The following is a 13,078-nucleotide window of genomic DNA, read 5'->3' on the forward strand; positions in this document are numbered from 1 at the left end:
GACTATGGGGTGAATTCTCCAACTCCCCAGCCGAGTGTTCCTGGGCGGTGTCATCGCTGGCAACAGGATTCTCCGTCCAGCAGCTGGCCAATGGGATTTCCCATGGTAGCCATTCCACGCCACCAGAAAACCCGCGGACAGGGGTGAGCTGCTGACGGAACGTAGAATCCAACCGGCGGAGAAATCACTCCGATGTCTTCACAGTGAAGACTATGCATTTACAATGATGTACAGGTTAGTTGGATGGGCCCTTACTGTCCAAAGATGTGTCGCTTAGGTGGGGTTACAGGGATAGGGCGGGGAACAGGCCTGGGTAGGGTGCTCTCTTGGTGGGTCGGTGCAGACCCGATGGGCCGAATGGCCTCCTTCAGCACTTTTGAAATTCTATGGTTCCATTGACTGCAGGGCTCCTCCAGAGCCATCCGGGCTCCAAGCACTGCTTCAGCACCCCAATGGTATTTACTGTGGCAGCATGGTTTCTGTCGATACACATGCCGTCCACATTTGAGAAAGTTTCACAACAGAGTTGTGAGCCATCTGGTTATTAAATAGAAGCCTTTGTCAGTAGCCATGCTCGCATTCGTCATGATGTGCATCTCAAATGTAGATCACATAGCAAATTGCCACAGAATGAAAGCACCATGACTGCTGCCAGGATACTAGGCTCTGACCTGGAAGATGCACTTCATATGGCTGCACTCCAGCTGCACACTAAGGGACTGGAATCCCTTCCAGTTGTTGGACATCTCAGAGTTAGCATATAGTATCACCTCTGTGCATGCAGTGAATGGCAGCCTGAACCAATGGGAGCCTGCAATCTGCCCAAGTCACCTGCTCACTCTGCCAATTTCACTCTGGAAAAAGAATGAGATGTATTCAGATCTCTTAAAAGATAGAGCCTAATTGGTCTCCCTTACACAGCAGCAGATAACATTCTGGGAGGAGTTCCAATATCTCCAGCTCCAGACTGGAAGCAATCGGACAAGTAAATGTTTATGGTGATAGTTATCCTCACAGCCACTGTCAATGTGGGTGGCACTGTGGTTAGCACTGCTGCCTCACGATGCTAGGGACCTGGGTTCAATTCCAGCCTTAGGTCACTGCCTTTGTGAGTTTGCACTTTCTCCCCGTGTCTGCGTGGGTTTCCTCCGGATGCTCCGGTTTCCTCCCACAGTCCAAAGATGTGCAGCTTAGGCGGATTGGCCATGATAATTGCCCTTAGTGTCATGAGATATCCAAGCTAGGTGGGGTTACGAGGATAGAGAGCGGGAGTGGGCCTATGTAGAAAGCTCTTCCATAGGGTCGGTGAAGGCTCGACGGGCCGAATGGTATCCACTGTAGCAGTTCTAATTATATGGATCTAGGTGGCCCTCTACCTGCTCTGAAGCTGCAAGTGTGGTTGCAACACGCGGTGGAGTTCAGGGAGGTGAAGCAAAGACATCTGGAACACCATTCCACACTGAGGAGTAGGTTGAGGAATTACACCTTCAACATTGTGGGAAGATACGGCCTCCTGCCGAGAGCATTCTCCCTCTTCTCCTCCATCTTCAGCAGCATATCCTGCTCTGCGTCACCTCTCTCATTCCCCCCCCCCCCCCTAACCCATTGTGCTCAAGAACACGTGGAATCAAATTACTGCACCGTGTCTGAGAGTAAGTGGTTTGTGTAGAATCCTGGGAAACAGGATGAAGTCTTTCAAAACGTGCCACATCATTCCCTGTGGACTTCAGCAACGTGGTAAATAATTACAATTGTAGCAAAAACAAATGGAAATCAATCATCAACTAACCTGTAAATAACTGATGATTCCTTTAAATAGTGCTACTGGGAAATTCCTTCCGGATTCTGAATACATATTCACTGTAGTTGTTTTAGAGGGTTCAGGTTAAAATGGCAACACTGGCAACAACTGCCTGCTCTGCATACTAGCAGCAGCTGCTGCCAGCTCACACACTAAAGCCCCCACCAAAATGGCATCCACCACAGGCAGCACCACAAGCTTTTAAAAGCAAAACGGCAGCTGTAGCAGCCCCAAAACATCCAAAATTTGCACCAAAGTCCTCACAAGATTAGTCTTTCCCATGGAATCATTTCCAGTCTGATTTATATAGCAGCATTAATTAATGTCAGTATAATATTCGATCAAAAATTATTTCATTGCAAAGGGAATGAGGGGTGTGTGAAGAACAACATGTGATGGGATGAGAAAGATTGATGCACGCATCTTTCCTAACCAATCTCCAGTGATATGGAGGGTATTCGACAGGAGCAGATGTGTGGGATCAGGTACCAGGATCAGCTGCCAGCTATCTTGCAACCTCAGGGGAAGGGAACAGGGCATTTGCAACAAGGATGCCCAGTCATCAAGTATTGGCCTAACAGTGTGTATTACCTTCAGTTTTAAAAGTTTCTCAAGGCTCTCAGTCTTCTGTTCTCTTTTATTTAACTTCATCAGTTCCCCGGTTTCTCCAGCGTAGCTTCTTGGAGAGAGAGATCTGGAACGTTTCACAGACAGACCCTGTGGTAAAAAGGAAACATCTGGTTCGAGCCAAACCAACGGAATCATATACAATGATGGAATTATTGAAAGAAGCCACCTGACTCAGGGCACCTTTGCCAACTCTTTGAACAGGAGCTAATCAATCCCACTCCCCTGAACTTTCCCTATGGCCCTGCAAATGATTCCCTACGAGAGTATGTCCAACTCTTTGTGGAAAGTTACAGCTGTGTCTGCTTTCTCCATCCTTTTCCTAGTTAATTCTGATCCTGACAATTTGCTGTGTAAAAATGTTTTCTCCTGTCACCTCGGATTGTTTCACATTAAATCTTCAGATCACTGCCCCTTCTGTCACCGGAAACTATTTCTCCTTACTTCTTTGCTAAAAACCCTCCATGATTTTGAACGCCTCTATTAAATCTCCTCTTGACCCTCTCTGCGAACAACCCAGCTTCCCTCCAACCTTTCTAACTCTCCAAATCTCCTCTGCACACTCTCCAAGGATTTCCAGAAGTTTGTGGTGCCCAGAACTGAAAACTCCAGCTGAGGCCTAACCAGTGTTGAGAAAGGTTCAGCTTCGCTTCTTTACTTTTGTACTCAATTCTTTTTAACAAAGCCAACAATCCTATGGTTTATTTTGAAAAAGCAGCCTGTTCAACTTGCCCTGCCACCTTCAAAGATGTGTGTGTGCCCACCCCCAGGTCTCTCTGTTCCTGTGCCCTCTTTAAATAGACATATTTAAATAGACATAAAATGTTAGATCCAGTGCAGGCAGCAAGGAATACTAATAATGAATTATAAAGAATTCTACACAGAATACCAAAGGAATAACAAACTGAATTATAACAATGTTACCACTAAAGACTTCTCTGCAACTCACTAATGAGTATATTCATTTACATTTACATTGTTTCTTTCAGAATAATGATCTCCCATCAGGGAAGACTCCTGGGTTATAGACACAGAAATGCAGAAAGCCTCATTACAAATAGGAGATACAGGCTGCTCTAATTGCTCTATGAGGGTCCACATTTGGTTATGATAGGGTTATAGCAAACAAGTGGGAACAGGACTCCCTCCCGCCCTTTGAAATATTTCACCTGGAAGGTGGGGGGGGGGGAGAGGAGGGGGCTGGTGCCTGGCCCCTTCGAGAACAGGGCTAAATAAACATGAATAAAACAAATACAACAAAATAGAAGCAATGATGTCCACATAAACACAGAGTTGTGCATGTCCTACCAGCACTGCAGAATGTCAGAAATCTCACATCAATATGTCAGATTTACAAACTTACTGTCCTCCTGGTAGAAACAGTACAGCAGTAACTTCATTTCAATACATTGTACCTAATCTGTGTATATAACTGGCTACAGACTTTGGGTCCAGTCTTTTCCAACAGAAGTTGCCAATTAGCTGCATGCGTGTTGTAGCCATCTAAGATGGACACCAGTAACACAAAATGGAAGACTGCAAAGAATACAGGGAAAAACGGACATAGTAAAGAGCAAACAGCTTGCAGAAGCAGTCAGCATTGAGACACTTGCAAAAACCGGTTTCCCGACAGCTGCAGAGTTCATAAGACCATAAGACATAGGAGTGGAAGTAAGGCCATTCGGCCCATCGAGTCCACTCCGCCATTCAATCATGGCTGATGGGCATTTCAACTCCACCTACCAGCATTCTCCCCGTAGCCCTTAATTCCTCGCGACATCAAGAATTTATCTATCTCTGCCTTGAAGCCATTTAGCGTCCGGCCTCCACTGCACTCCGCGGCAATGAATTCCACAGGCCCACCACTCTCTGGCTGAAGAAATGTCTCCGCATTTCTGTTCTGAATTTACCCCCTCTAATTCTAAGGCTGTGCCCACGGGTCCTCGTCTCCTCGCCTAACGGAAACAGTTTCTTTGCGTCCACCCTTTCTAAGCCATGTATTATCTTGTAAGTTTCTATTAGATCTCCCCTTAACCTTCTAAACTCCAATGAATACAATCCCAGGATCCTCAGCCGTTCCTCATATGTTAGACCCGCCATTCCAGGGATCATCCGTGTGAATCTCCGCTGGACACGCTCCAGTGCCAGTATGTCCTTCCTGAGATGTGGGGCCCAAAACTGGACACAGTACTCCAAATGGGGCCTAACCAGAGCCTTATAAAGGCTCAGTAGCACATCGCTGCTTTTATATTCCAACCCTCTTGAGATAAATGACAACATTGCTTTCGCTTTCTTAATCACGGATTCAACCTGCCTGTTTACCTTTAGGGAATCCTCGACTAGCACTCCCAGATCCCTTTGTACTTTGGTATTATGAATTTTCTCACCTTTTAGAAAGTAGTCTATGCTTGGATTCTTTTTTCCAAAGTGCAAGACCTCACATTTTCTCACGTTGAATTGCATCAGCCATTTCCTGCACCACTCTCCCAAACTGTCTAGATCCTTCTGCAGCCTCCCCACTTCCTCAGCACTACCTGCCTGACCACCTAACTTCGTATCATCGGCAAACTTCGCTAGAATGCCCCCAGTCCCTTCACCCAGATCATTAATATATATGGTGAACAGCTGCGGCCCCAACACTGAACCCTGTGGGACACCGCTGGTCACCGGCTGCCATTCCGAAAAAGAACCTTTTATCCCAACTCTCTGCCTTCTGTCAGACAGCCAATCCTCAACCCATGCCAGTAGCTCACCTCGCACATCATGGGCCCTCACCTTACTCAGCAGCCTCCTGTGTGGCACCTTATCAAAGGCCTTTTGGAAATCCAGATAGACCACATCCACTGGGTTTCCCTGGTCTAACCTACTTGTCACCTCCTCAAAGAATTCTAACAGGTTCGTCAGGCACGACCTCCCCTTACTAAATCCATGTTGACTTGTTCTAATCCGACCCTGCTCTTCCAAGAATTTAGAAATCTCATCCTTAACGATCGATTCTAGAATTTTACCAACAACCGAGGTTAGGCTAATTGGCCTATAATTTTCCATCTTTTGTCTTGATCCTTTCTTGAACAAGGGGGTTACAACAGCGATCTTCCAATCGTCCGGGACTTTCCCTGACTCCAGTGATTTTTGAAAGATCTCAACCAACGCTTCCGCTATTTCTTCAGCCACCTCCCTCAGAACTCTAGGATGTAGCCCATCGGAGCCAGGAGATTTGTCAATTTTAAGACCTTTTAGCTTTTTTAGCACCATCTCTTTTGAAATGGCAACCATACTCAACTCAGCCCCCTGACCCTTTATAATTTTTGGGATATTACTCATGTCTTCCACTGTGAAGACAGACGCAAAGTACTTATTAAGTTCTCCAGCCATTCCCTCGTCTCCCATCACTAGCCTTCCAGAATCAGTTTGAATTGGCCCAATGTCTACTTTGGCCTGTCGTTTGTTTCTTATGTATTGAAAGAAACTTTTACTATCATTTCTTATATTACTGGCTAGCCTGCCTTCATATTTGATCCTCTCCTTCCTTATTTGTCTCTTTGTTAACCTCTGTTTGTTTTTGTAGCCTTCCCAATCTTCTGATTTCCCAGTGCTTTTGGCCACTTTATAGGATCTCTCTTTTTCTTTGATGCATTTCCTGACCTCCTTTGTCGGCCATGGCTGTCTAATCCCTCCCCGGATAATCTTTCTTTTTTTGGGGATGAACCTCTGTACAGTGTCCTCAATTATGCATACAAACTCCTGCCATTTTTCCTCTACTGTCTTCCCCACTAGGGTCTGCTTCCAGTCGATTTTCGCCAGTTCCTCTCTCATGCCCTCGTAATTACCTTTATTTAACTGTAACACCATTACATCCAATTTTGCCTTCTCTCTTTCAAACTGCAGACTGAACTCAACCATATTATGATCGCTGCTTCCTAAGTGTTCCCTTACTTTAAGATCTTTTATAAAGTCTGGTTCATTACATAGCACTAGGTCCAGAATAGCCTGCTCCCTTGTGGGCTCCATGACAAGCTGTTCCAAAAAACCATCTTGTAAGCATTCCATGAATTCCTTTTCTTTGGATCCACTGGCTACGTTATTTACCCAATCCACCTGCATATTGAAGTCCCCCATGATCACCGTGACCTTGCCTTTCTGACATGCCTTTTCTATTTCCCGGTACATGTTGCGCCCCTGGTCCTGACCACTGTTAGGAGGTCTGTACATAACTCCCATTCTGGTTTTTTTGCCTTTGTGGTTCCTCAATTCTACCCACACAGACTCCACATCATCCGACCCTATGTCGTTTAGTGCCATAGATTTAATTTTGTTCTTAACTAACAAGGCAACCCCACCCCCTTGGCCCACCTCCCTGTCTTTTCGATAGGTTGTATATCCTTGGATGTTTAACTGCCAGTCCTGAACCTCCTGCAGCCGCGTCTCTGTGATGCCTACCACATCATAATCATTCACGATGATCTGTGCCATTAGTTCGTCTACTTTGTTACAAATGCTACAAGCATTCAGGTAAAGTGCCTTAATGCTAACTTTCTTATCATTACAGATATTGGAAGTCCTAAGATGTCCAAAGTTATCCTTCCTTTTTGTTGCATTCCTAGTTTGCCTCAAGCTTAAATCCACCTGCCTACATGTTATCCTCCTGCGTATCTTGCCATTTAACTCCATGCTCCCTGTCGCTTTCACTTTCCCTTCCCCCCAACTCAGAAGTTTAAAGTCCTACTGACCACCCTATTTATCCTCTTCGCTAGAACACTGGTTCCAGATCGGTTCAGGTGGAGACCGTCCCAACGGTACAGATCCCCCCCGGTTCCAAAACTGATGCCAATGTCCCATGAAGTGGAATCCCTCTTTCCCACACCAATCCCTTAGCCACGTGTTTACTTCCCTAATTTTCTTATCCCTATGCCAATTGGCACGTGGCTCGGGCAGTAATCCGGAGATCCGGAGTTCAGGCAGTGCTGTAAATGGGAAAACAGTTTACATACTAATGAGGTGATACCGGGACAATCCCGGGCACAATAGATACACTCAAGTATCAATCGATACTTTCAAAAGCGAAGCAGACATAATGGAGCCAGCGAAACCAGGACAATGAGTCCTAAGAACCGCCCCAGCCATCAAGGAACGACCCTAGGATAGGGGGGTTCAAATCATATTGATTGGGAAAAGGCCCAATCGATCCCCAGCAGGTGAGGAAGCCCGCCCCAAGGGGCACGGACCTCCTGGGACCTATAAAAGAAGGTCCCGCACATGGTTCGATCTCCTGTCTCCGGCCTCCGACTCCAGCCTCCTGTCTTTTACACCAGCTGTCGAACAGCAGCCATCGATAAGTAAGTGCCAAACGACGATCGCTACTTGACCCAGGCATTACTTATACCCTTGTCGACCAAAAGTGACCCGAAGCCTGCAGACCAGAACGGAACAAAGGCCTTGTTCCCTGACCTTGCCGGTTCCTTCTTAGATAAGTATTAGTCGTTTAATGGTAGAAGTAAGTTAGTCTTTAGCGTGTGCATGAGTGTTATTATATTTGTTTTATAATAAACTCTAATTGTTTTGGACTTACTAATTGGTGTATAGCTTTATTGCTTTGAACCTGACCTTGATCCTTGTGACGGTGTCTCTTACGGCACCTGGGGACTCCAGAGCATAGAAACGAGAAACAGAGCCAAGCGAGTGTTAAGCACACTTCCTCTGCTGGAGGAGTGTTAAACACACTTACTCAGAACAAGCAACAGTGTCTACACTGATTGTTTTGGCCACATATTAATATCAGTTAACACCGTCTATGCACAGGTAAATGCACTGCATCTGTACAGATCTGCTGAACAAACACCTCCCATTACAAAACATTACAGTATATTTCACCAAAGGTTCAAATTTTGGCAATGTATTTATTAAATACTATATCATACAGCACAGGTACAGACCACCTGGCCTGAAGAGTTCATGCTGCAATCTATGCTCTACTTTAGCTCTCTCCATTCCTTCCATGTCTATCAACAAAACTCTCCATTCCCGTGTCCCTTACGTGCTTAATCAGATTCTCCCAAAATACTGTTCACCTCAACTCCTCCTGATGACAGTGAGTTCCACATCCTCAACATTCTCTGGGTAAAGAGGTTTCTTCTAAATAACCCACTGCAGGGGCAAAATTCCCCCCCCCCCCCCCCCCCCCCCCCCGCAGGGTCGGAGAATCGCCCGGGGCCAACGTAAATTCCTCCCGTACCGCGGCTGGAATTCTCCGCCACCCGGGAATTGGCGGGGGCAGGTATCGCGCTGCGTAGATCGTCGTGCCTCCGCGTTGATCGGCGAGCCCCCTGCGCCGATTCTCCGGCCCGCGATGGGCCGAAGTCCCGCCGCTGAGAGGCCAATCTCACCGCCGTGGTTTCAACGACCTCTGGTGGGGACAGCACTGGCCCGCCCGCGGTCGGTGGGACCCGATCGCGGGCCTGGCCACCATGGGGGCACCCCCCGGGGTCCGATCGTCCCGCGCCCCCCCCCCCCAGGACCCCAACGGGCCAGTGCCGTAGGGGCACTCTTTTTCTTCCGCCGCTGCCACGGCCTCCACCATGGCGGAGGCGAAAGAGAACCCCCCTACCGCGCATGCGCCAGTGGTGACTTCAGCGGCAGCTGACGCACCGGCGCATGAGCGAACCGGCGAAGGCCATTCAGCCAGCCCCAACGCCGGCCGGCAGGCATCAAAGGCCGTTGGCGCCGGTTTTGGCGCCAGTCGGCGTGGAGCCAACCACTCCGGCGCGGGCCTAGCCCCCTAAGGTGCGGCGAATTCCGCACTTTTGGGGATGCCCGACGCCAGAGTGGTTGGCGCCACTCCGCTACGCTGGGAACCCCGCCCCGCTGGGTAGGGGAGAATCCCGGCCCAGGTTTTCCCAAACTGGATTCCGAGGCACGCCAAGCTCATATATAATATTAGAAAATAGCTACAAAGAAGATTGTCCAATCAGAGGGTGGCTTCTCCAAACCCTGACTGGATGAGCCATAAACAGCACAAAATGCAAATCAGAACAACTCCGAGAGGGGAGTGACAGGGAGAACTGAGTGAGGGAGAGAGAGCGGAGTGACGGAGACAGCGGAGTGAGGGAGAGAGAGCGGAGTGAGGGAGAGAGAGCGGAGTGACGGGGAGAGGGGAGTGACGGGGAGAGAGCGGAGTGACGGGGAGAGCGGAGTGACGGTGAGAGCGCGGAGTGACAGGGAGAGCGGAGTGACAGGGAGAGCGGAGTGATGGGGAGAGAGCGGAGTGACGGTGAGAGAGCGGAGTGACGGGGAGAGAGCGGAGTGATGGGGAGAACGGAGTGACGGGGAGGGAGCGGAGTGACGGGGAGAGAGCGGAGTGACGGAGTGAGCGGAGTGACGGGGAGGAAGCGGAGTGACAGGGAGAGCAGAGTGGCGGGGAGAGAGCGGAGTGACGGGGAGAACGGAGTGACGGGGAGGGAGCGGAGTGACGGGGAGAGAGCGGAGTGACGGGGAGAGAGGGAGAGTGACGGGGAGAGAGCGGAGTGACAGGGAGAGCGGAGTGACGGGGAGAGTGGAGTGACGGGGAGAGAGCGGAGTGACGGGGAGGAAGCGGAGTGATGGGGAGAGAGCGGAGTGACGGGGAGAGCGGAGTGACGTTTCGATTCTGATGACTCTTTGTCAAATTTTGACAAATAGTCATCGGACTTGAAACGTTAGCTCTTTTCTCTCCCTGCAGATGCTGCCAGACCTGCTGAGATTTTCCAGCCTTTTCTCCGAGCTTCATTGAGGGTTCTGCAATTGTCAATCAATGTACATCAGCTGTTAAATCCTGTCTTTTCCTCCTCTCCTGTGCCTGAACCAGAGCTGACCGCGTCCATGGACAGTGAAAAAGTGTTTGATAGTGTGGAGTAGGGATATCTCTTTGAGACCCTTCGGAAACTTGGTTTTGGACAAAAGTTAATTTCTTGGATTTGTTGACGGTACAGGGCCACACTGCCAGTGGAGCTTGTGGTATTTTCCGCTGAATAGGGGTACAAGGCAAGGATGTCCTTTATCTCCACTTCTATCTGCTTTGGCAACTGAACCACTGGCCATAGCATGAAGATATTCCAGTATATGTAAGGGAAAGGGATATAGAATCATAGAATTTACAGTGCAGGAGGCGTTTCGGCCCATCAAGTCTGCACCAGCTCTTGGAAAGAGCACCCCACCTCAGCCCACACCCCCACCCTATCCCTGTAATCCCACCCAACCCAACCCAATCCAACCTTTTTGCAATTTATCATGGCCAATCCACCTAACCTGCACATTTTTTGGACTGTGGGAGGAAACCAGAGCACCCGGAGGAAAACCACACAGACACGAGGAGAAAATGCAAACTCCACGCACACACCGACCCAAGCCGGGAATCGAACTTTGGACCCTAGGGCTGTGAAGCAACTGTGCTAACCACTATGCTACCGTGCCCCCCCCCCCCCCCTATGTTGAAGAGGGAGAGAGCAACGGGTATCCTGTACACACATGATCTGTTTCTTTATATTACGGACACAGTTTCCACCATAGGTGAGGTAATGAAGCTACTTAAGAGGAGTTGTGGCTCCTTCCCTGGGTATAAGTTGAATTTGGACAAGAGCGAATACTTTCCGGTTAACCCCCCGGGGAGGGGGGCCTATCTGAGGATGTTGCCTTTTCACCTGGTCAGATCCAGCTTTCGTTATCTGGGAATCCGGGTGGCCCACGATTGATTCTCGCTTCATAAATTAAATGATGTTAGTCGGGTGAATGGGGTCAAATCTGACTTGCAGAAGTGGGATAACCTCCCCGCTGTCCCTGACGGACAGAATGAAATGAATGGCCTCCCGAGGTTTTTATTTATTTTTCAGTGTCTCCCCACTTTTCGCCCTAAAGCCTTTTTCGTTAGAATTAACAAGTTAATGTCCTTTTTATTTGTTTGGGCAAGATCCCCAGCATCTGTAGGGCATTTCTCCACGGGGTGGACAGTCAGGTGGTTTATTACTGGGCTGCCAATATTGAGGAAGTGCAGGGGTGGTTTCGCGATCCCAGTTCCACAGATGTGCGGGTTAGGTGGATTGGCCATGCTAAAATTGCCCTTAAGTGTCCAAAAAGGTTAGGTGGGGTTACTGGGTTACGGGGAGAGGGTGGAGATGTCGGCTTAAGTAGGGTGCTCTTTCCAAGGGCCAGTGCAGACTTGATGGGCAGAATGGCCTCCTTCTGCACTGTAAATTTTATGATTCAATGACATGATATGGGGGTAAATGGAGATGAGTTCTTGTTGGGGCTCTAGTTTGGGTGCTTTAGTAACGGCCTTGTTTCTGTTCTCCTGAAAGATTTTCTGGTGTTGTAAGACTTCTTACTGTGATCCATAATGGATTGGCCTCCAGAAATCGAGTTGACACATCCATTATGGTCAACAAATACTGACACCCACTTTCTGTTTTCAGCAAGGGTTCCACGCAATCAATCAGGAGTGTTGAAATGTGTCTTAAAGTTTGATTACCACTTGAGGTTTTCCTATTACCTGACATGTATGGCAAAATTCAACCACATCCTTATGCAATCCAGACCAATAAAATGTTTTTTTATTTTTGCTCGGGTTTTCCTTACTCCTAAATGACCTCCGACTGGAACATTATGCACCATCTGCACAATCTTCTTTCTATAACCCACTGGCAATACAACTTGATGAACTTCCGCCCATTTCTCATCTGCGTGAATATGTAAACATCTCCACTTCTTCATTAATGCATTATTTCTAATGTAATAACTCTCCGGAATACACTCAGATTCTATTTCTGTGTATGCTTCTGAAACACTGCCTTATCTCGGAATCCTTCTGCTGTCATTCTACCAATTCTCCTAAACTAAAGGTGTCCGCTTCATCCTCCACCTGCTCTTGTTCTTTATCAACCATCCGGTCAAAGGTCATTTCTGCTAAATGAACCACAGCCTCCTTATCTTTACTTCTCGATTTCTCCTCCTCCGGTCTCAACCTGTGGCTTTGTGATCTTGTTACCAACAATCTGGAAACATCCCAGGATATACGTCCTACAACACCTAGTTGTTTGACTTTCCACTCGCTTTTCAACCACAGTAGGCATCCCACCTGTGATTCAACTATGTCATTACCCAGGGTAAATTATACCCCTGAAAAAGATAATTTCATCTGATCACCACTTTTCACCAGACCCTCTAAACATACCTTACATAATGGAATACTACCACTCACTTCACCAGTAATCCCACATATTAAAACCTTTTTCAAACACTCCTTCTGAACTTCATAGCTCCTTATTTCTCTCCATTAAAGATTCACTTGTGGCTGTATCACTTAAGATTTTCACCTTCTTACCTAATCCATTTTGTACAGGAGTAAACTTTAGTGTGACTGTGATGAATGTAGGAATTCAGATATGTTATAAGTATTTGGTGCAGTAAGGGTTAAAATCCAGGGTTAGTGTGCGTGAGTGCTGCAGTAGTGTTTTTAAAAATCCTGGTTTGCAAGACAGCCAGGCTTTTGGGAAGCCAGAAGTGCAATTAAAGCATTGTAAAAGTTTGTGCGAATGGAATCTTGTGTTTATTAAAAGGGTTCCCGACAGAGTAGTTAGTTAGAGATATTGTGTTCAGTTCAGTGAGGTGATATAGTTAATGAGA

The 13,078-nt window shown here is 47.6% G+C and overlaps 1 protein-coding gene across 1 annotated transcript in view; it reads right to left on the bottom strand.

Moving 5' to 3' along the window:
- Positions 1-13,078, bottom strand: part of cntln (centlein, centrosomal protein) — a 578,849-nt gene that overhangs the window by 347,968 nt on the left and 217,803 nt on the right. Inside the window, 1 exon segment of the mRNA XM_038803995.1 lies at positions 2,393-2,518. Within this exon segment, the coding sequence (XP_038659923.1) occupies positions 2,393-2,518 (126 nt within the window).

Source organism: Scyliorhinus canicula, chromosome 8, assembly GCF_902713615.1.
Source record: "Scyliorhinus canicula chromosome 8, sScyCan1.1, whole genome shotgun sequence".
NCBI classification, from domain to species: Eukaryota; Metazoa; Chordata; class Chondrichthyes; order Carcharhiniformes; family Scyliorhinidae; genus Scyliorhinus; species Scyliorhinus canicula.